This window comes from Rhinopithecus roxellana, chromosome 4 (assembly GCF_007565055.1).
Source record: "Rhinopithecus roxellana isolate Shanxi Qingling chromosome 4, ASM756505v1, whole genome shotgun sequence".
Lineage (NCBI taxonomy): Eukaryota > Metazoa > Chordata > Mammalia > Primates > Cercopithecidae > Rhinopithecus > Rhinopithecus roxellana.
Genome location: NC_044552.1, coordinates 127,296,595 through 127,317,170, shown reverse-complemented (window position 1 = coordinate 127,317,170; position 20,576 = coordinate 127,296,595). Strand labels below are relative to the sequence as shown.

Sequence of the window (20,576 nt, the reverse complement as noted above, 5' to 3'; positions counted from 1 at the left end):
TCTATAATTTTATTTTATTATGTCTTTGTCAGGTTTTTTTTTATTGGGGTATACTGGCATCAACAAATGATCTGGGAAATGAAATTCATCTTCCTCTGTTTTCTAAAGTAACTTCAGATTAAAATTAATTCTCTTTAAAATGCTTGATAAAATTTCCCAGTGAAACTATCTGAGTCTCTAGTTTTCTTTGTGGGAAGAACATTTTAAATGCATTGGCTAATTTTTATTAGACATAGGACTACATAAGTTTTGTATTAATATCTTTGGGGAGGGTCAATTTTTGATATATTGTATTTTTCAAGTAATTTGTTCAATTCATCTAAATTGTCAAATCATTGGCAATTGGCAGTTTTAAAAATTCTATTATTATTTTCTTGAAGTCTATAGCATCTATCTGGATATCCCCTCTGTGGTTTTTAAAATGATTAAATTGTGCTTTTCTCCTTTTATTGATCACTTATGTTAGGAGTTTATCAATTATCTTAATCTTTTCAAAAAAACTCCTGCCATTTTATTTTTTGTATTTTTATTGATTCTGTTCTATTTATTATATTATTCGTTTGACCTGTTTTGGGTTTAAATTACATTTTCTTTTGCTACCTATCAATTTGGAAAGTTAAATGATTTTAAACCTTTCTTCTTTTATCATATGAACTTTTAAATATAAACTTCCTTCTAGCAGTTCTTTAGCTGCTGCTCATGAATTCAGAAATGCTTTATGTTCATTATTTAACATAATTTATAATTTCTCTTGAAATTTATTTTTTGTTGTCTAATTTCCAAATATTTGAGCTTTATTAAATATTACATTTTTTTATTTCTACACTGGATGTTTATGATCTGAGAACATACTCTCTAAGATGTCAAACTTTAGAAGTTTATTGAAATTTAACTTATGGCTCAGTGCATGGTCTCTCTTGGTAAACAAATAAATGTGGATTTTTCCAGTCTGTGATTATGGATTCCTACCTTTCTTTCATTTTTTCAGTATTTCTTCATGTTTTTTGAAGCTCTGTTATGAGGTACATACCTATTTAGAATATTTTGAATCTTTATATTTTTATATCTTATAAATTGATATTTTAATAACTGTGATGATCTCCACTTAATCTCAGATATCACTTTTTGTCATGAAGTCTACTTTGTTTTTTATTAATATTGTTATAGTAGTTTTCATACGCTTACTCTGTATGGTATGTCTTACCTGATTTTGTTTAACTTTCAACCTATCTTTATTTTCATTTAGAAGATTTCTTATAAAGAGTAAAATAGATGGAGATTTTATCCTGAAAGTTACTGTGTGTTTAGTCCATAAATTTAATATAGTTAATAATATGATCGGGTTTTGCTATTTGTTTCCTATTTGTGTCACAAAATTTTGTTCCCATTCTTCCTTTTCTGTCTACTTTTACGTTAAACAAATATTTTTCAGTATTCCATTTTATTTCCTTTATTATCTTTTTAGCGGTACTGCTTTGTATATATTTTTTTCCATTCCAACTTTTATTTTAGGTTCAGGGAGTACGTGGGTAAATTATGTGTCATGGGATTTGGTGCACAGATTATTTCATCACCCAGATAATAAGCATAAGTTTTTCAATCTTCACCCCGCTCCCACCCTTCTCAAGTAGGCCCTAGTGTCTATTGTTGCCTTCTTTGTGTCCACGTGTAGTCAATGTTTAGCTCCCACTCATAAGAGAGAACATGCAGTATCTGGTTTTCTATTTTTACATTAATTCACTTAGGATAATGGCCTTTGGCTCCATCCGTGTTGCTTCAAAGGACATGATTTGATTCTTTTTTATGTCTGTGTCGTATTCCATAGTGTATATGTACTACATTTCTTTATTCAGTCCACTGATGATTGTACCTAGGTTGATGCCATGTCTTTGTTACTGTGAATAGGGCTGCGATGAACATATGCATGCATGTGGCTTTATGGTAGAATGATATATATTCCTTTGGGTAAATGCCCAGTAATGGGATTGCTGAGTTGAGTGCTAGTTCTAAGTTTTTCAAGAAATCTCCCAACTGTTTCCCACAGTGGCTGAACTAATTTACATTCCCACCAGCAGTGTATAAATGTTCCCTTTCTCTGCAGCCTCACCAGTATCTGTTATTTTTGACTTTCAGTAACAGCCGTTCTGACGGGTGTGAGATGGTAGTATTTTAAGCTCATGATATAGTGATATAGCCCTATCTGTTGGACTACTGTTTTCATATGTTGCACATAATTTATTAGTCACTAATACAATGTTGTAATTTTTGTTTGAAGTCACAAAATTACAAAAACAGTCTTAAAGAAATGAAAAGAAGGAAACAAAATTTACATTAACCCAAACTTTCCCATTTCCCATACTCTGTGGTTCTATCTTATATATATTGCCCTCCTGCTTGAAAAATTTCCTTTTAGCATTTTTTTTTTTTTTTTTTTTTTGGTAGTGCAGAGCTGCTGGTGACAAATTTTCTCAACTTCCCTTTATCTGAAAATGTCTTTAATCTGCTTTCATTATTGAAGGATATTTTCATCATAGTTACAGAGGTGTGTGTTTTCTTCTTTGTTTAGCACTTTAAAGATGTGGTACCATTATTTTCTGGATTTCATTCATTCTTATGACAACATAGCCATTATTTGTTTCTCTGTTCTATATATATCTTTAATTCACTAGATGATTTCAAAACTTTTTTGTATCTGCTTTTTGACAGTTAAACCATGTATGATAAAACTTTGGCCTGTAGACCAAATCTAACTCATGGCCTATATTTGTATGACCTGTAAGCAAAGGATGTTTCTGCATTTGTAAAGGTTTGTTAAAAGAAGAAGTAGAAGGGGAGAATGGAGAGAACTATGAGGGGGAAGAAGAGAAGGAGGAATGAAGAGAGTCTTTATATGGCTTATTTTATTATCTGGCCCTTTACAGAAAAGTTTTCCAGCCTCAGAGTAAACTATGATGTGTCTGTATGGCTTTCAAGCTTACCTTGCTTAATTCACAAAGCTTCTAGGAACTATAAATTGAGATTTTATTCCACATTTAGGAAATTTTAGGCTATTATTTTAAAACCTGTTTTTGGATCAATGTTTTTCCTTCTCTTTCTAGGACTCCAACTGCATGTGTGCTAAGGTGTTGATTGTATCTGAGGCAGTGCTAATTAATTTTTTTTTCTTTCTCTGTTCTTTAGATTGGATCTTTTCCCGTTTATCTGTCCTTATACTTTGTTCTACATATAATGCATCTTTAATTTAATAGCTGATTTTAAAATATTCTCATTAGGCCAGGCACGGTGGCTCACACCTGTAATCCCATCACTTTGGAAGGCCGAGGCAGGCAAATCACTTGCGGTCAGGAGTTCAAGACCAACCTGGCCAACATGGTGAAACACCGTCTCTATTAAAAATACAAAATTTAGTCAGGCATGGTGGCAGCCACCTGTAATCTCAGCTACTCTGGAGACTGAGGCAGGAGAATAGCTTGAACCCAGGAACTGAGGCTGCAGTGGGCCGAACTTGCGCCAGTGCACTTCAGCCTGGGCGAGAGAGCGAGACCAGTGCACTTCAGCCTGGGCGAGAGAGCGAGACCCTATCTCAAAAATAAATGAATAAATAAATAAATAAATAAATCCTCATTATTTATATATAATTTTAACAATTATACCGTGTTTGAGAAAACTCTGGCCTGTAGACCAAATCCTGGCCTATGGCCAGATGACTACAAAAGTAGTCATTAGGTAAACTTTTCTTCCTCCTATCATCTCTTCCTGATGTTAAGCATATCCAGTGGATTATTAAATTGAGGTATTTTACTTTTCAGCTTTCTGGAGTTATTATGTTCCTTAGAGCTTCCATTTCCCTGCTGAAATGCTCCAGGCCTTCACTCATTATAAACATTATTTTCTTTATATTCTTGGACATATTTACAGAACTTACGTTGACTTCCTTGTACGCTAATTTCGATATCTGGGTCACCTCAGGATCTGCTTTTTTCAACTTCTTTTTTTTAATAAGGACAACATTTTCCTGTTTCTTTCCTGTATATCTAATACAGTAGTCCTCCTTTATTCACAGATGATATGTTCCAGGAACCCCAGTTGATACCTGAAATCACAGATAGTACCAAGCCTATATATACTATGTTTTTTTCTGTTTGATACCTGTGATGGGACTAAGTGACTAACAGGAGGGTAGTGTCTCTACAGCATAGATATGCTGGACAAAGGGATGATTCATATCCCTGGCAAGACAGAGCAAGATGGCTTGAGATTTCATCACACTATTCAAAATGGAATGCAAATTAAAACTTAAGAATGTTTATTTCTGGAGTTTTCCATTTAATATTTTTGAACTGTGGTTAACCATGATAACTGAAACCTCAGACAGCAAAACTGCAGATGAGGTGGGGACTACTGTAATTTATCATCTGTACAGGACATTTTGGAGAATGCAATGCAGAGACACCGGTTTCTGTTATGTTCCTCTGAAGATTTTGAATTGGTTCTAATTAGTAATAAACTTGCTGAGTGATCACCGTGAAGTCATGAAAGTTTACTTTCATACTTTGTTAGGACAGATTAATGGCAAACTCCAGGTATTCATCAGACATTTCTAATGTAGTTAACTTAAAGTCCAATTTCTCTTTATTTTATGGTTTGTAACACCTGAAAACTCTTCTCACCTTGTTCAGTTTACCAGTGATTGCTTTCCACTGAATTTCCTAGAATCTTCTGAATGAATATACAATAAAGGGATCAGTTAAGGCTGGGAAGGGTATTGTTATGCAAATTTTGTGAACTGCAATTCTCTATGATGTTCATAAAATTATTGTCTTAAAAATGTCATTTTAGATTTATCCACTTAATAACATTTCATTTATATGTGTATATAAAATAGGCCTTACCTATTCTGTGCACAGTCCTAACTTCATAATGGGGGAACGAATGAATGTGTCTTAAACAAATGATGATTTTGAAACTGATCTGTGAACTTAGTTAATTGAGATTCAGTCAGGTATATAAATAAGTCTAATTTTAACACTCTGATTTATAGTAGCAAACAAGTTTTCATTTGTGAATTAAGCCTAGATATATATACATATGAAAGCTATATTTAATAGGTGGGTATTTCTTGGGCAAATAATTTAGTTTTTTGTTTTTTTCCTATTAAATCTGGAAAATAAATCTTGTATATATAGCATATGAACACAGTGTAGGTTTGTTTAAGTAAAGTAACTGTGTTCATATACTATATAAACAAGATAAAAAGGAATAAAACATGAAAATATCAATAATTATTGAATCTAAGTAACAAATATATAGGAGTTTATTGTTCCATCATCTTTACATTTGTGTAAGCACGTAAACGAACTGGATTTTAGACTTTATAAACATGTATTAAAGGTAATTCTTATAATTTTCTCAGTAATTTACTGCTCTGTATTACTAAAACTACTTTGTCTATAAAAGTTTGCTGAAATGAAAAATATTGCTATTTTTATTACATTTGGTTAAATTCATTTTAATATTTTTGTTAGGTATCGCCAAATTATCCAAGGCCATGCCAGCCATGTCATTGCAATCCAACTGGTTCCTTAAATGAAGTCTGTGTCAAGGATGAGAAACATGCTCGACGAGGTGAGAGCTGCAGCAGAATGTCACTGCTCTGATAAAAGGACAACTAAAAACCAAATATGATTATTTTCAGAAGAAAATTTTGCAGTAAATGTCATTCATGTAATAAATTTATTCTTTAATCTATCAGTGTATTAGCGTTCCCTCCAGGAAGCAGTTTTTAAATTCATCTCAATAATTACTTTCATGTTTAATTATAATGTTTTCATAGCAAGAAGAGTTGAATTATTTATTTTGAGATACACACACTCACACACACAGAGATAGAAAGACAGAGAGAAAGTCAATCACAAATCTGTGGTATACGTAATTTTTTCATGTCATGTTATAGTTTGTAGCTTCTATGAGTTCTAGCATGAAATGCCAGCGTTCACTGAGGAATGTGTGTGTTGTAGTGGGAAAAGCAAATAGAAGAACTCACACATTGAGATGTAGGCAATAATATAGAAAGCAAGAAGTGTTCATAAAGGACTAAGAAGGTAGTAGTCATGAGTTAATGAAGAGAAAGAGGCTGACACTAATTTAAGCTAAACACTTCCTTTGAGGAATGACATTCATGAACTCCAAACATTAAGGAATCAAATGCCAACATAACTCCTTGATATAAAGCGTTTAGGAGCTACTTCCAGGGCAGTTGCTCTCCAAGTTTAAGTAGGAAATTTATAGAATGCACTGGGACATTTCTTCTCTAGAAAGACTAAAATTAACCAAGGCTACAATGTAGGTTTTTTTATTCCCTAATGACTTTAGCGTTAAAAGACTGGCAATGTTTGTTAGGCACAATTCTGATTACCTGCATTCTTTATAAAACTGTAGGATTATCAATCTGAGTGTTACATGTAGACTACATTTTGAAATATTAAAAAGCGGATACGTTTTGATAGTCGAATGATGAATTACTGAGCTCACTTTTCGTTTTAAGCCTTCTTTTCTTTTTGTGGTTACAAGTAAATCACAATGTTGTTTTCATTAATATCATGTAACTCTTCCCTATCCCTTTTTGAATAATGAGTATATGATCACAGAATAAAAATGGAAAAGTAGAAAAATAAATATACAATTCAGGGGTAATTCAGGAGAGATACCATTATTAACAATGTCATATATTTCTGTCATTATGTATAGAGAAATTTCTGATACTACTCCTCTTAACTTTTTGTGATGAGTTTCCCCAAAAATTTATGAAGACGTTCTCTGAAGTCTGGTTTCAGCACTTAAATAACACGTTATTATATGGTTGTGCCATAATTGTTTACCCTCTAAACTTTATATGGACATTAAGATTATTTCAAACTTTTGTTTATTGTAACCAGTCCTTTAATAATAATTATTCTGTGTAATTATTTTTCAATTATTATAAAAACAATACATAGTAAAATAAATTCTTAATAGTAAAGAAATAAAATAACAAGTGTCCTCTTCAACCTATTTATCCCAGTCTTACTTCCAAAATTGAAAATATTGAGCATTTTTTCCAATTCAGTTTTTTAGTGAGTTACCTTTAACATCTAAATAATATTCTTATCAGTACTTTTATCACCGTTACATATTGCCTATTGACTCTCCGTCTGGAAAGGTGAAGAAATGTATCATTCATAACACCTCCTTCCTTCATTCCACCATTCATACATTTTTATTATGTGTTTCTTCTATGATATATTTATCATATTCAAGAGAGCTTACATGTCTATTTCATCGTTGACTACATTTAGACTTTCTCTTGCGGTCCTATTATATAAGATGTGATAAAGAGCATCATCCCCCCATTCTTCGCCACTTCTCAGTGTCTGTCAATTACATATTTATCTTTTCAAAGATTTTCAGTTATATTCAGCTCCAGACCAATAATGAATGCTTATAATTTAGAAATAGAAATCTAATAATCAAGATTGTAACACTGTAATTAGATACATATTATTTGATACAGACTCAGATTGCAAAATTGGACAGATATCCGTAGGTCATTTTTATCTTCATGCTTACTCTGATAACTTCTTTAGGAAAGAGTGTAAGATGTGGTCTTATGGTTTGCACTTCTTCATCAGATTACATAACCAGATAGTAGAAAAGGATATTTTAGTGTATTACTGGCATTAATTTGATTACCAGGGAAATACAATATATTTCTTTTCTGATTTTTCTTTTAGTTTTCTTCATTTTCCTTCGCTAGAAGGAGGTTTTCTCCCTCATAGATTTGTAAGAGCACTTTAAATATTAAAAACAGTGATAGTAGGTCACTTTTTAATAATCAGTTTTCAGATTTGCTTTGTGTCTCACTACTGTTGATAATTTCTAATGCACAAAACTTCAAAAGTTTTATGTAATCAGCTATCAAAAGTTCAGGCAAAATTCTCTACTTATAATAATGATATCATCCCATGGTTATTATATATTTCGATATGTTTATATTTCTTACATGCTTTATAATCCTAAAACTCTCATCTATCCAAAGATTAGAAAAATGTGTTTGTTTTCTTTATTTGTATGATTTCATTTTATAATACTTAATTTTTAAATCCATCTGGAATTTATTTTGTTATATTTTACGGGGAAAGTTTCAAACTACATTTTATTTTCCAATACTCTTTTTTACTCATCTACATTTAATATTACTTTCAGCTCTTTAGACATATTATGTATATTTATTTTATTTTCTCTATCTGTTAGAAGCACTCTCTGTTATCTGAGTCTGAGTCTGCATTTTTATTTCTCTTTTATCTCTTACTCATATGGTCTTCATTTTCTTATGTGTGTGTATGTATGTATGTGTGTTTTGTGGATGTATGTCTGCATATGTATTTCTTAGTTTATTCTTTCAGAAGCCTTGAATTTACATGAGGTTATGTGATAATGACCCAGCTTATGTAGGACCTAGAATTTTTTGTTGTTCTTCTGTAAAGCCATGCTCCATGAACTGTAGTCTAGTCATCAGAATTTGCCAGTCAACTCCAGGAAAGACATTGTGTTAAAGAATGACTTAAGTCAATTTTTCTTTCTAGAAGTCTATTTTGTAGTTTCTCATCTCCAAGGAGTTTCTTTATTTCACACCAGTGCAACCATACTATTATCTGCCATCTACCTACCTACCTATCTATCTATCTATCTATCTATCTATCTATCTATCTATCTATCTATCTATCCATCTATCTATCTATCTATCTACATACGTACCTACCTATCTATTTTTCTACGTTTAATTTTATTCTGTATCTTCAAGTGTTCTGAACAGGAGGGGTTCTTTGAACATCCAGTCTACAATATTTCCAGAAATAAAAGTTAAGATAGGCATTGTTTAATACATGAAGTACTTCTCCATTTAGCCTCTTTTCTGCAAATTTTAACATCAGAAGTAAATGTTAAACCATTTAATGCCTTTGTAAACTTTATTAAAATTATCAGATTTCTTTTCCATTTGGTCTATTGGTGTAATCTCTTAGAAATGAACTTATTAACATTAAACAATATTTATATTTCCAGAGTATGTTCTACCTGACATCATAGAGGATCCTTTTAATGTACTTTAGGATTCAGTTTGGAGTTTTGCTCATCTTGATTCATAAGTTAAATTGCCTGTGACTCAGACACCCACCAGTTGTGCTCCTTTGGCAAATCACTTAATTTCTCTGTGCCTTATTTACCTCATCTGTGAAACGGAAACATAATAGTGTCTGTCTCATATAGATGTTTTGAGTACCAACTGAATTAACCCATGTGTTTTGTGTAACGCTAAGTATAATGACTACCTTAAAATAAGTGCTATTTGAGTCTTAGCAGTTTTGTTTATTTTGTGTTATCATTTTTTGCATTTGGATATCAAGTTAAAATTAGCTTCATAAATTGAATTACATAGCTCTCCATTTCTATATGACCATAAGAGTTTCAAGTTTTGAAAACAGTCTGTAAAAATTAACTAGCATTACAGAAAATCAAACACCGCATGTTCTCACTCGTAGGTGGGTGTTGAACAACAAGAACACATGGATGGACACAGGGAGGGGAACATGATACATCGGGGCCTGTCAGTGGGTGGGGGTCTAGGGGAAGGATAGCATTAGGAGAAATACCTAACGTAGATGACAGGTCGATGGCTGCAGCAAACCACCATGGCATGTGGATACCCATGTAATAAACCTGGATGTTCTGCACATGTATTCCAGAACTTAAAGTATAATAATAAAAAAATTAACTAGCATTAAAAGATATTTATGGTAGTTCTTTGATAATTTGTCATCTTTTGATACCCTTGATTAGCTTTGTTTATAGTTTCCTTTTGCTTGCTTTCCTTTTTTTCAAATCTCTTTATTTCCTGTGGTGTTTATGTTTTCTCTTTTTTATACTTAAGTGAATTGAATTTTAATTTATCTGTTTTTTTTAAAGTAATGGACTATTTAAGCCTAGAAGTTTACTTTTGGGTACAGTTTTTTTTTTCCCATACCCAATAAACATTAAGTTCCCTTTTTGCTGCTATTATATTCTACCTGGATAGCTATTTATTTTTAATCAAAGTCTTGATTTTTCTCTTTAACCCAAGAGTTATTAAAGAGAAATATTGAGACATTAATTCTTAAAATGGTTGAATTTTGCATAAAATTCTCTCATCATGTTTGATATTTGGAATTAATTTAATTCTAATTTTTGTGGCATTTGATACACATCTAAAAGTAGTAATTTATGTTAAGAAAATAAGCCTTAGATAATTTCTGCTTTGATAATTGAACATTTTTTATAGATTAGTCAATCATAAACTATGGTAAATATTTATAGTTATATACCACCTAATATGTAATTCGACATTATTAGATTATTCAAATTTTCTGTTTTTTCTTACTTCATCTGTAAATATTTAAGATGAGTAAGTTAGCATCACTTTCAGCCATTGACTTTTAAACTTTTTATTTCCGATATCTTTTGTTGTCTACATATTTTCGTACTGATAATTAGTGCTTATTTGAAGCATGAACATAATAATTTAAATCATGTTTTTATTATATTTTTGTCAATGTAAAATGAGAGTTTGTCTTATTGAACCTAGTTTATTTGAGTTCTACTTTGGCCCTAATTAATATTTCACAACTTTTTTTTCTTTTCCATATGCTTTCTTGACACACATTCATTTTCTTTTATTTGTAATATTCCTGTTCATTTTGTGTATCTCTTGTGCACATTACATGTTTATGTTTTTAATAAGAACAGTAAGACTACTTAACTCATTAGTATGTATTTAGTATGCATTTCTGACACTAATTCTGTCATTCTGCTTTCTGCTTCCTCTCCCTAACGTTTCCTTGTCTTTTTTTTCCCTTCCTCCTTTCTTCTTTCTGATGGACTATATATACTACTGATCTGCTTTTATCTTCCTCCAGATTTTGAAGGTCTGTTAGTTGTATTAATTCATCCTGTATTTTTTCCATTTTTTAAATCAAAGACATGAGTAAACAATGTCTTTTGTACTTCTCTATGTTAAAAAAGTTAATTTAAACTTTTCATTTCCCTCATCTGTTGCTTCTTATCCCCAAAGTATCAATTCCCATGAACACCTTTATTTTCTTTAATAATACTGCCAGTGGCAATGTTCTTAGAGAATCATTGTTAAACTGTTGTTTTAAGTAGTATATCTTTATTCCCAAGGCTACTTGCACCTGTGATAGTCTGTTGGCGCAGGCTTGTTTCATGAGCCACTAGTTTTGCATTCGTTACTGCTTATTCGTCTCAATGTAGCATCATCAGCATCAGTGTTTGTGGAAATCACTCCTTGGTCATTGTTTTCTATAGTCGTAGTTTGGTAGATGCTTTGAGATTTCATCTTTCTTGTTTACATTTTTAATATTTTTATTGACACTTAGAAGATGCTATGTTCAGCCAATCATAGAAAGCTTTTAATTAAACCCTATGTTCTTTGGTTTTAACTTTTCTTTATTGATGTACATCAAAAATCTATTTTTGTGTCAAAGTAGTCTTTTAAAGGTTACTATCATTAAAACTTTAAGAACGAAATTGTGTATTTGTTTTAGAAATGTTGATATGTGGCTCATCTTTCTTTAGGTTTGGCACCTGGATCCTGTCATTGCAAAACTGGTTTTGGAGGTGTGAGCTGTGATCGGTGTGCCAGGGGCTACACTGGCTACCCAGACTGCAAAGCCTGTAACTGCAGTGGCTTAGGGAGCAAAAATGAGGACCCTTGTTTTGGCCCCTGTAACTGCAAGGTACATTGTTTATTCCAGTAATGTCCCACTGTCAAGATAGAAGGTTATTTTTCTTGGCTTCTCTGTTGATTTCCTTGGCATTAAGCAATTATAATGACTTCTGGAAGTATCCACTATCTATTCTATATGTGGTGACCCTATAAATGTCTTTAAATGCCCACCAGGTTCACTGTAGCAAGATGTTTATAAGGCACTTATCTAAAAGCCTACAAATGCACAGAGGATAAAACACATTTAAAGGCTATGTTATTTTATAACAAAAACACTTTCACCCCATTGCCCAACTAGGGTGTTAATTTAAAAATATACGGCGCTAGAAATAGCAACCCTTTAAAACTAAAGTGCATTCAAATCTATTATACCTTTGCATCTAAATCAGAAATGAATTCTGTCAAGGGTTTTATTCTGAATTTTTAAATAAACTTCTAAAGGTTGAACCCAGGTAAGTCTTCCCATACTCACTACATTCAAATTTTTCTGTTTAATTATAAAAAATGTACGAAGCCCTAATGAAATTGATTAAAGGCTCAATATTTTCTTCCAAGAGTACTTTTAGAAATGCAACTTTCTTTGTTGTACATGCTCACCTAATAACAAATCATGTTAACACCAAGGGATGCATTACATCTGCAGCTTATAAACATTATGAAACATAGAGGTATGCACAAGTGAAAAATGAAAAGACTGATTTACTTTAGTTATGGTAATGAGTTCTATAACATTCTGACCAGACGGTGTATAACTACATTAGCTGAGAGAATGAACCATTCTTTGAAAAAGTTAGCATACCATACTAATGTAAAAATGAAAGTTACTACTTTTTTTCTTTATTTTCAATTAAAGAGGGACCCTTATTAAAAATATTTTAACTTGTTAGTATTATCTTGGCAGCTATGAAATATTATATAGTTGTATTTGATACATGTGAGCCTATATGTACATATACAACCATTAAGCCATAATATAAGTAGCAAATATTAGTTTTAAGGAAGTGTTTATGAATTGGGACAAGAATGTCTGGAAATATCAAGCTAAATATAATGATAGTTACATAATCGGTTTATGTTACAACAGGGGCAATTTAGGAACCTATTTTGAACTACTGAAATAACAAAAGTCCTGTGGACACAGTAAGCAGAAAAGTCCACAAGCCTGTAGTAAAAAGTTGCCATGTCCTGGAATATAGTAAATTTTCTAATCTATTACATTTCATTCCAATATTATCTGAAATGAAAAATTGCTTGAGTCGACCAAGATTGTGTAGCAGTGTGTGAGTGATTGCCTGCTTAAGGACACCTCTCCTCTCCATCTTGTATGTCTTTGTGGGCAATCCTGCAGGCTCTTAGTGCATCTTCTCTAGTATTTATCAAAACATGCCTTGTGTGTGCTTTATTCTCTTTTCAAAACTCCACAGAAATCTCTAACCTTTACCACTCGTTCAAATAAAGGAGAGGCAAAACTAAGCTTAAAATGGAAAGAAACCTCCTGAGTTTCTGGAATACATGAAATCAAACAGGGAAGAAAAAGAAGTGGTTTGCTATACCTACCACTCATACAATGGTGATGTCTGGTATTTGCAAGGAAAGGGAGTAACAAGTGAGTTCATTTTCTTTGGTAAATATAGCGAGAAAGGCTAGAGCAAGAGAGCTGTAGTGGTGATTAGCAGGGCTCCAAGGGAAAGCCCCTTGAGCTACTTACTGCCTGCTCTCAGCCGAACTCAATATTGTACTGAGAATGATTATAATCCTAATAAGAAAGATGCCTCCTGTGTAGACACTTGAAGCTCTACACAGACAATTAAAACGCAACAATAAACAGCAATTAAGAAATCATAAAAGAGAATGAAAATTAAGTAAATAGCATCATTAAAATAAATGCCTTTCAACCATGTAGTATCTTAAATAGAAAACTGTAAGTTCTTACAAACTAAACTGTTTCAGGATTAAAAACTTGCAGAAAGCAAGTTTCATAAAACATCTACATAATTATAAAAATCACAAATTATATGCATATAACATGAATTATATCACAAAATTACATCATATCACAATAATATCACAATATGCCATGAAGAGTTATATCAAAATGTGCATGCAGTGTACTGCAATTAAGTGCCTACAGTCTCTTGTTTAAAAAATAATAAATAACCCAGCATTTCAACAAAATATGCATACAATTTAAATACTGAAAAGACAGTGTAGAGAGAAATGTAACAGTTCATACTGTTTCACAAAAACATGATTTGACATAGATATGGCAACTGATTGTAAAAACAGCATGAACCACAATGCTGTCTTAGAAGCAAAATTTTATTGAGAGACTAAAATATTGGAGATATAAATTCAAATCAAATGACATATTTTTAGCAGAAGGGTAAGAATATACACATAAGTGTCCATGTATTTATATCCAACTTAGTAACTTTAAATAAGTATTTATCTGTAAATAGAAATAATATAAATCACATGTGAAATAATGTGTATATAAGTATTCATCTCCAAAATGCATATTAACCTTAAATATTTATACCTTTATTCTCTTATACTGTAACATATGAGTTTTTAAATAATTTTTCATTAGAAAGAAATATCTCACTGAAGTGTGAAGATGTTTTTAAAAAGGGCTTCATTAAGAAGTCTTGGGCCTAACTGTTTTTTGTTTTATAAATTTTAAATGACTGCTCTGTGATGAGTGCATTTCAGTTGAGGCTGTATTATTTTTCCTGTGGGTAAAATGACATACTGAGCTGATACGGACATCACTTCTCCCACTTTCGCTATTTTAAAAACACAGATATGCTGCATAAACATAGCAAATAGATTTATAAACATTTAGATTCAAGAAAGAAAGGGAAATTCCTAGATATCAGACCGAAGAGGGAAATCTAAGTTAAGCGTAAGCAAAAGCTTAAGCTAAACTGAGCAACTGGGGTCATGGGGTGGGGGATGGGAGGCAAGTCTTAGTTCTAAGATCAGGGCTAAAGTTTGGAGTTTTAATGCCCTCACTAGGACTTGCCACTAGGATTTGGACCCACAGAGGGAAATTGCAGCTGAACTCACTGAAGCAGGGACACTAGAAATACTTTCAGACAGTGAAATGGGGGCTAGAAAATTCTTCGTGCAAGCCTACAGAGGCAGCTAGAAAACTTTTCTTTTAGGGCCTCTGAATGAGTAAAGGTTACTACCTTGTGTAGGACCAAATCCCCAAACCTGTGTGCCACATGGGAATGGGATCCATTTTTATTCTCCCTTTATGTGCTGGAATTCTTCAACAAGTCAAGGAAATGGTATTCCCATAGGAAAAATAATACAGCCTCAACTGAAAATGATCTCATCACAAAGCAAGTAAAGTACACAAAAGGAAAATAACTACAAAAGGAAACCAGCAGCCACAAAAATAAGAATATTTGTACACAAAGAACTAGAAAGGATAGTCTGAAAGAAGTTTTATATTCATAAAAATCTGTGATAATATTTTTATCACATAAATCATAAAAATATGTTTAAAATATACAATTGTAAAAGCATGATTAGAAGATTGAAGAATAAACAAAGAAGGAATAGAAAAAATAAAACAGATGCTACATTAAAATTCAAAAGTAATCAGGTTTGGAAAAGAAACATACGTAATTTACTTCCAGAAATGAAAAAAATATGTATAGTCATTGAAATTAAAAATTCAATGATTGGGTTAAACAAGAGATGAGAAACTGCAGGATAGAAAATCAGAAATATAGACCTGAAAAAATTACCTATAAATTGACATAGGGAAGTAAATAAATATGATGCTAACTGACTCATAGAATGATAAAATTCAACGGAAGTTTAGCAGAAGTTGACAAAGAAGAGATTAGAAGAAGTTGAGGAGAAACAATATTCAAAAAAAAAATGAAGGAGAAAAGAATGATCATGAATTAAAAACTATTATAAATCCTCAGTTTGAGGATGATAAAAAGTAATCTTACCCATAGCAGAAAATCTGTCAACCAGCAAGACAAAGAGAAAAATATTAAAATTGGGGGCAAATATCTTTATTGTGAGTGTTTACCACTCACAGTCCAACTTCATTGAAAGAAATATTAAATAATATATGTCCTTTAGTAAGAATATGGAACCCATAAGACATTTTAACTGGATTATAGCCTAGAAGAATCTATCTATAAAAAGCAGTAGTATTTCTATATGTCAATGACAAGCAAATAGAAAATATAATAAAAATATTTAGAATAGCGACAAAAACTTTGTGATACCTAAAAATAAATCTTTTTAAAATTGAGATAATTTTTAAAGGTTATTGAAGAACATAAAATTCTAAATGAGCAGACAGCTGACCATCACCAAGTACCAGTGAAAATCTGTGAAATTTTAAATGTTTAGCATTTCTATTAATAGAGTTAATTAGTACCACAATTTAGGAGGGCAATATGGCATTATTTAGTAGCTTTGAAGGTGATAAAACCCTAACCAACAATTTCACATCCAAATGTTTACCCCAAAAAACTCTCAAAATATGTACAGAAAAACCATCTAAAAAGTGCTCAACATAGACTGACTTACTATGATGAAGATAAGAAAAATAAATAAATGGCAAAAATAAATTGTCATATTCCCTTTAGTCTGATAAAAAACCAGTTAAAGTGAATGAAATAGGTCTTCATGTATAAACAAAGATAAATTTCAGAAATTTCAGGTGGAAAAACAATGTCATTATGCTATTATTTATATCAAGTTGTAAAACATAAAACAATGCTACATTGTTTGTGAGCACATACATTATAATTTAAAAATTTAAATACACTTGTAGGGTAAGTATTAATTTCAGAATAGTAGTTACCTCTAAAGAAACAGGAAAGGGAATAAAACAGAAGTGAAATGAGATTCATTTGTATCTAGGTATCATTGCTTTAAAAATATATCTGAGGCAAATATAAAATATGAATGTTTTGTTACCTCTAGGTTGCATGGGTAATGCATGTTATATGTGCTTTTTGAATGTCTTAAAATAATTTCTAATTTAAAATTTCTTTAATTGAATGTAAAAAAGAATTCCAGATTTAAAAAGAGGTGAATGAAATTTTTAATACAATGTCAACTACATTATTACATTTTACACATAAAATTTTCTCTTCAACAATGATATTACTGAACATTATCATCATTATATTTCAAAATGTTAAAGGAATGCTAGCTCAAGACACTAAAATGTTTATAATAATTTTGCATTGTTAAAAATTTTGAAATTTCTGTCTCTTATGAATTACAAGAGGGAAGTCAATTTCAGATATATGACAAGTCATTGAATATAAGTGCTGTCTGACTCTCAGTATTTGTTTATTTCAAGTACCATATGCTAGAAATTGGCTCTTTTGCAGTTTGGTGTCATATTATTTATGCAAAATCAGTTGGTTTGTAGAATCTCACACATAATATAAATTGACCTTGATCTAGGTAGGAACATATGCTTTTAGTTTTATCAAAGTCTTATAATAGAAAGATAAATAGTCAAGTAGAAGACTAGAAATTAAAGTCTGTATTTTCATATTGTTTTCCTTTGTTTTTATTGCATTTTTCCATTAAGTCCTTACAGGCCCATGAGACTATGTGATCTGGCCTTGGCTTGCCTCTCCAGGATGTTCTTGAGTTTCAGTCACTGTTTTTCAGCTTTGCTTAAATTTCTTGAGTCTATTAGTTCTTTGTAGCATCTGGAATTTTATAAGTTCTATTCGGATTGCTTGGGAAATCTCATTTCTAGCCCTATTCCTTTGCTTAGCCAGGCATTTTTAATGCCTCGGCTTAACTTCAGCTTTCTCAGGAAAGCTGCCCCTGCATCCTCAAATCGTATCATTCTCATGGCATAATCACTTTTCAAACCTTTTTCTTTTCTTTTATGATCTCATAATTATTAATTCTGTTTTATGTCTATCTTACCTCTGGTGATGATATGGACCCTATGTATTTTCTTTATCATTGCACAATAAGAAGATAACACAATGACTCATACAAAAGAAAGATGGAAGGAAGAGAACTAAAATCTCGTGAAGCTTTAACTATCATTTAGCCTTTCTGATTCTATTTTGTAATCTATGAAATGGTGTTATTGAATCTTTTCTGCCTTTCAATAGGTTTAATTATAACATTGAAGCCCCGTACAAATATAAAGTATAACTATAAATACCTATTGGATTACTTTTTGTTGTTGTTTATATTGCTTTTCTGGAGCAGAGATAAGTTTCTGTTCTTTTTCCCTGAAAGGATTTTTATGGTGTGTTAACATTTTTATTGGTTTTGGATTTCCCCCTTCTTTTTCATTTGTGTACAGGAATGGTCACTTCATTAACTTGTAGACTTGATTCCTGGGTATTTTTACAAATGGCCTTTAATGGTACATTTAATCCTGAATCTAAATTACAGATGTAGAATTTTTGGCATAAAAAGTTCATGCAGGAATTTATCTCTTGCAACAGCTACTGTTCAAATATGTTATTATGTTATTGTGTTAGCCAATTTTTTACATTGACAGACTCCTTGATCAAACTTTGGAAAGGCTTCTCTGAGTCCTCTTTTTGATGAGGCCTCCTCTTTGAGCCTTGTCCTCAAACCTAGCTTGGTTATAGCAAGAATTCTGCTAAGTCAGTGTGTGAATAACCCCTTACCCTTGATATCTGATCCCTCTGGCCTGTCTTCAACAAGAATCCTGTTCATGTGGTTTAGCAAGAATCCCCCGTATCCCTGATGTCTCTCCTTAATGATTGTTCACCCCTGATCCTTGCTCCGTGGCTATAAATCTCCACCCTGTTCCTTGGCTGTGAATCCCTACTTGTTCATGTTGTATTGGGAATGGAGGCTAGTTCTTTACTAAGGTCGCTTTTTCCCTATTGCAGTAGTTTCTCACTGAAGCCTATTTTCATTGTTTTAACTACTGTCCAGCTCTGATTCTCTTTCATACTACTAAAAGCTAAGCTTGTGAAAAGTGAGAACTAATGTTTATGCATTTCCTTCTCCTCCCTAACCCATCAACTATTATCTAGCCTTGGAAAAGTGTGTTTTAGGAGTAGTCCTCAACAAATACTGCTAATTAACTAATTATCCTTGTTTTGTTAACTTTTTTTAATACTAGGATGCATTAGTATAAAGGTCATAACAGAAGAAAACCTGTAATTAACTACAAACTACCAAAAAACCAAGCATGACTGAGAAATTCCTGAAGCAATGATCACAGAAAAATAACTTAAATGTCACTGGATCTATTCCTGGTAACTTTGTCAGTAGTACTCCCAGCTGACTAACAATCACAGTTCAATATGTATTGCTGAAGTTGTACCTAATTTATAAGGCAGTAGCTTCCATGAGAAAGAATACAAGAGGCCGGGCGCAGTGGCTCAAGTCTGTAATTCCAGCACTTTGGGAGGCCGAGACGGGCGGATCACAAGGTCAGGAGATCAAGACCATCCTGGCTAACACAGTGAAACCCCGTTTCTACTAAAAACTACAAAAAAAAAAAAAACTAGCCGGGCGAGGTGGCGGCGCCTGTAATCCCAGCTACCCGGGAGGCTGAGGCAGGAGAATGGCGTGAACCCGGGAGGCGGAGCTTGGAGTGAGCTGAGATCCGGCCACTGCACTCCAGCCTGGGCGACAGAGAGAGACTCCGTCTCAAAAAAGAAAAAAAAAAAACAAAAAAGAATACAAGAAAACTACTGTGACTGTATTTCTCCAGAGAAAAACTGTACTGAGGAAACTACAGCAAAAAGAAAATTGATGTCAACACGATAGTATCTCACTTCAAGAAATCAAAAATAAAAGAACTTAGTAAAATTTTTCTAATTCAACTTTGTTTTTAAAGGGAAAAGAGAACTAAAGAAAAAAAGGCAGCCACGATAAGTTTTTTGTAGCATAGCCCACAACATTGAGCTATGTTCAACAGAAATAGATGTCTAAAGCACACATTTCTTCCTAAAAGAATGAAAACTAGTTCTTGGGGAACAAAAATATCATTGATTTTATGTAAAGGCAAACATTCACATGGTGCATCTGTACATAAAATCTATCTGGAGTATTAAAGCTTCGTGGTGGGGATGATTATGAAAAAATGGCTATATAGGTTCTGTAGGGACATGATAATAAAAAATAGATTAAGTAGACTGAAAACACTAGTCTAAAGTGAAGTAACATGTTTTAATATCATAATATGTGAGAATATAAAAGTATTTATGTGTGGATTATTTACAATGGAAAAATGAATATTATCTATTGGGGGAACCTGCCCCCAATATTTCAACATAGGTTCTTTCTATTTTCCCTAAGTGTTGACTGGTCTGAGAAATAAAGGGAAAGAATACAAAGAGAGGAATTTTGCAGCTGGGCCTCTGGGGGTGACATCACATATCTGTAGGACCGTGATGCCCACCTGAGCCGCAAAACCAGCAAGTTTTTATTAAGGATTTCAAAAGGGGAGGGAGTGTACGAACAGGGAGTAGTTCACAAAGATCACATGCTTCAAAGGGCAAAAGGGAGAACAAAGATCACGTGCTTCTGAGGAAACAGGGCACAGATAAAAGCAAAGATCACAAGGCAAAGGGCAAAATTAGAATTACTGATGCAGGTCTATGTTTAGCTGTGCATGTATTGTCTTGATAAACATCTTAAACAACAGAAAACAGGATTCAAGAGCAGAGAACCAGTCTGACCTCAAATTTACCAAGGTGGGGTTTCTTCCCCACCCTAATAAGCCTGAGGGTACTGCAGGAGATCAGGG

At 32.5% G+C, this 20,576-nt stretch overlaps 1 protein-coding gene across 7 annotated transcripts in view; it reads left to right on the top strand.

Annotated features, from left to right (window-relative positions):
- The window catches only part of LAMA2 (laminin subunit alpha 2), a 676,086-nt gene that overhangs the window by 316,915 nt on the left and 338,595 nt on the right, over nucleotides 1-20,576 (top strand). For all 7 annotated transcript variants that reach the window (XM_030928801.1, XM_030928799.1, XM_030928802.1 and 4 more), the window contains exons 9-10: nucleotides 5,526-5,625; nucleotides 11,665-11,825. In XM_030928801.1, the coding sequence (XP_030784661.1) occupies nucleotides 5,526-5,625; nucleotides 11,665-11,825 (261 nt within the window). The remainder of the gene's footprint in view (nucleotides 1-5,525; nucleotides 5,626-11,664; nucleotides 11,826-20,576) is intronic.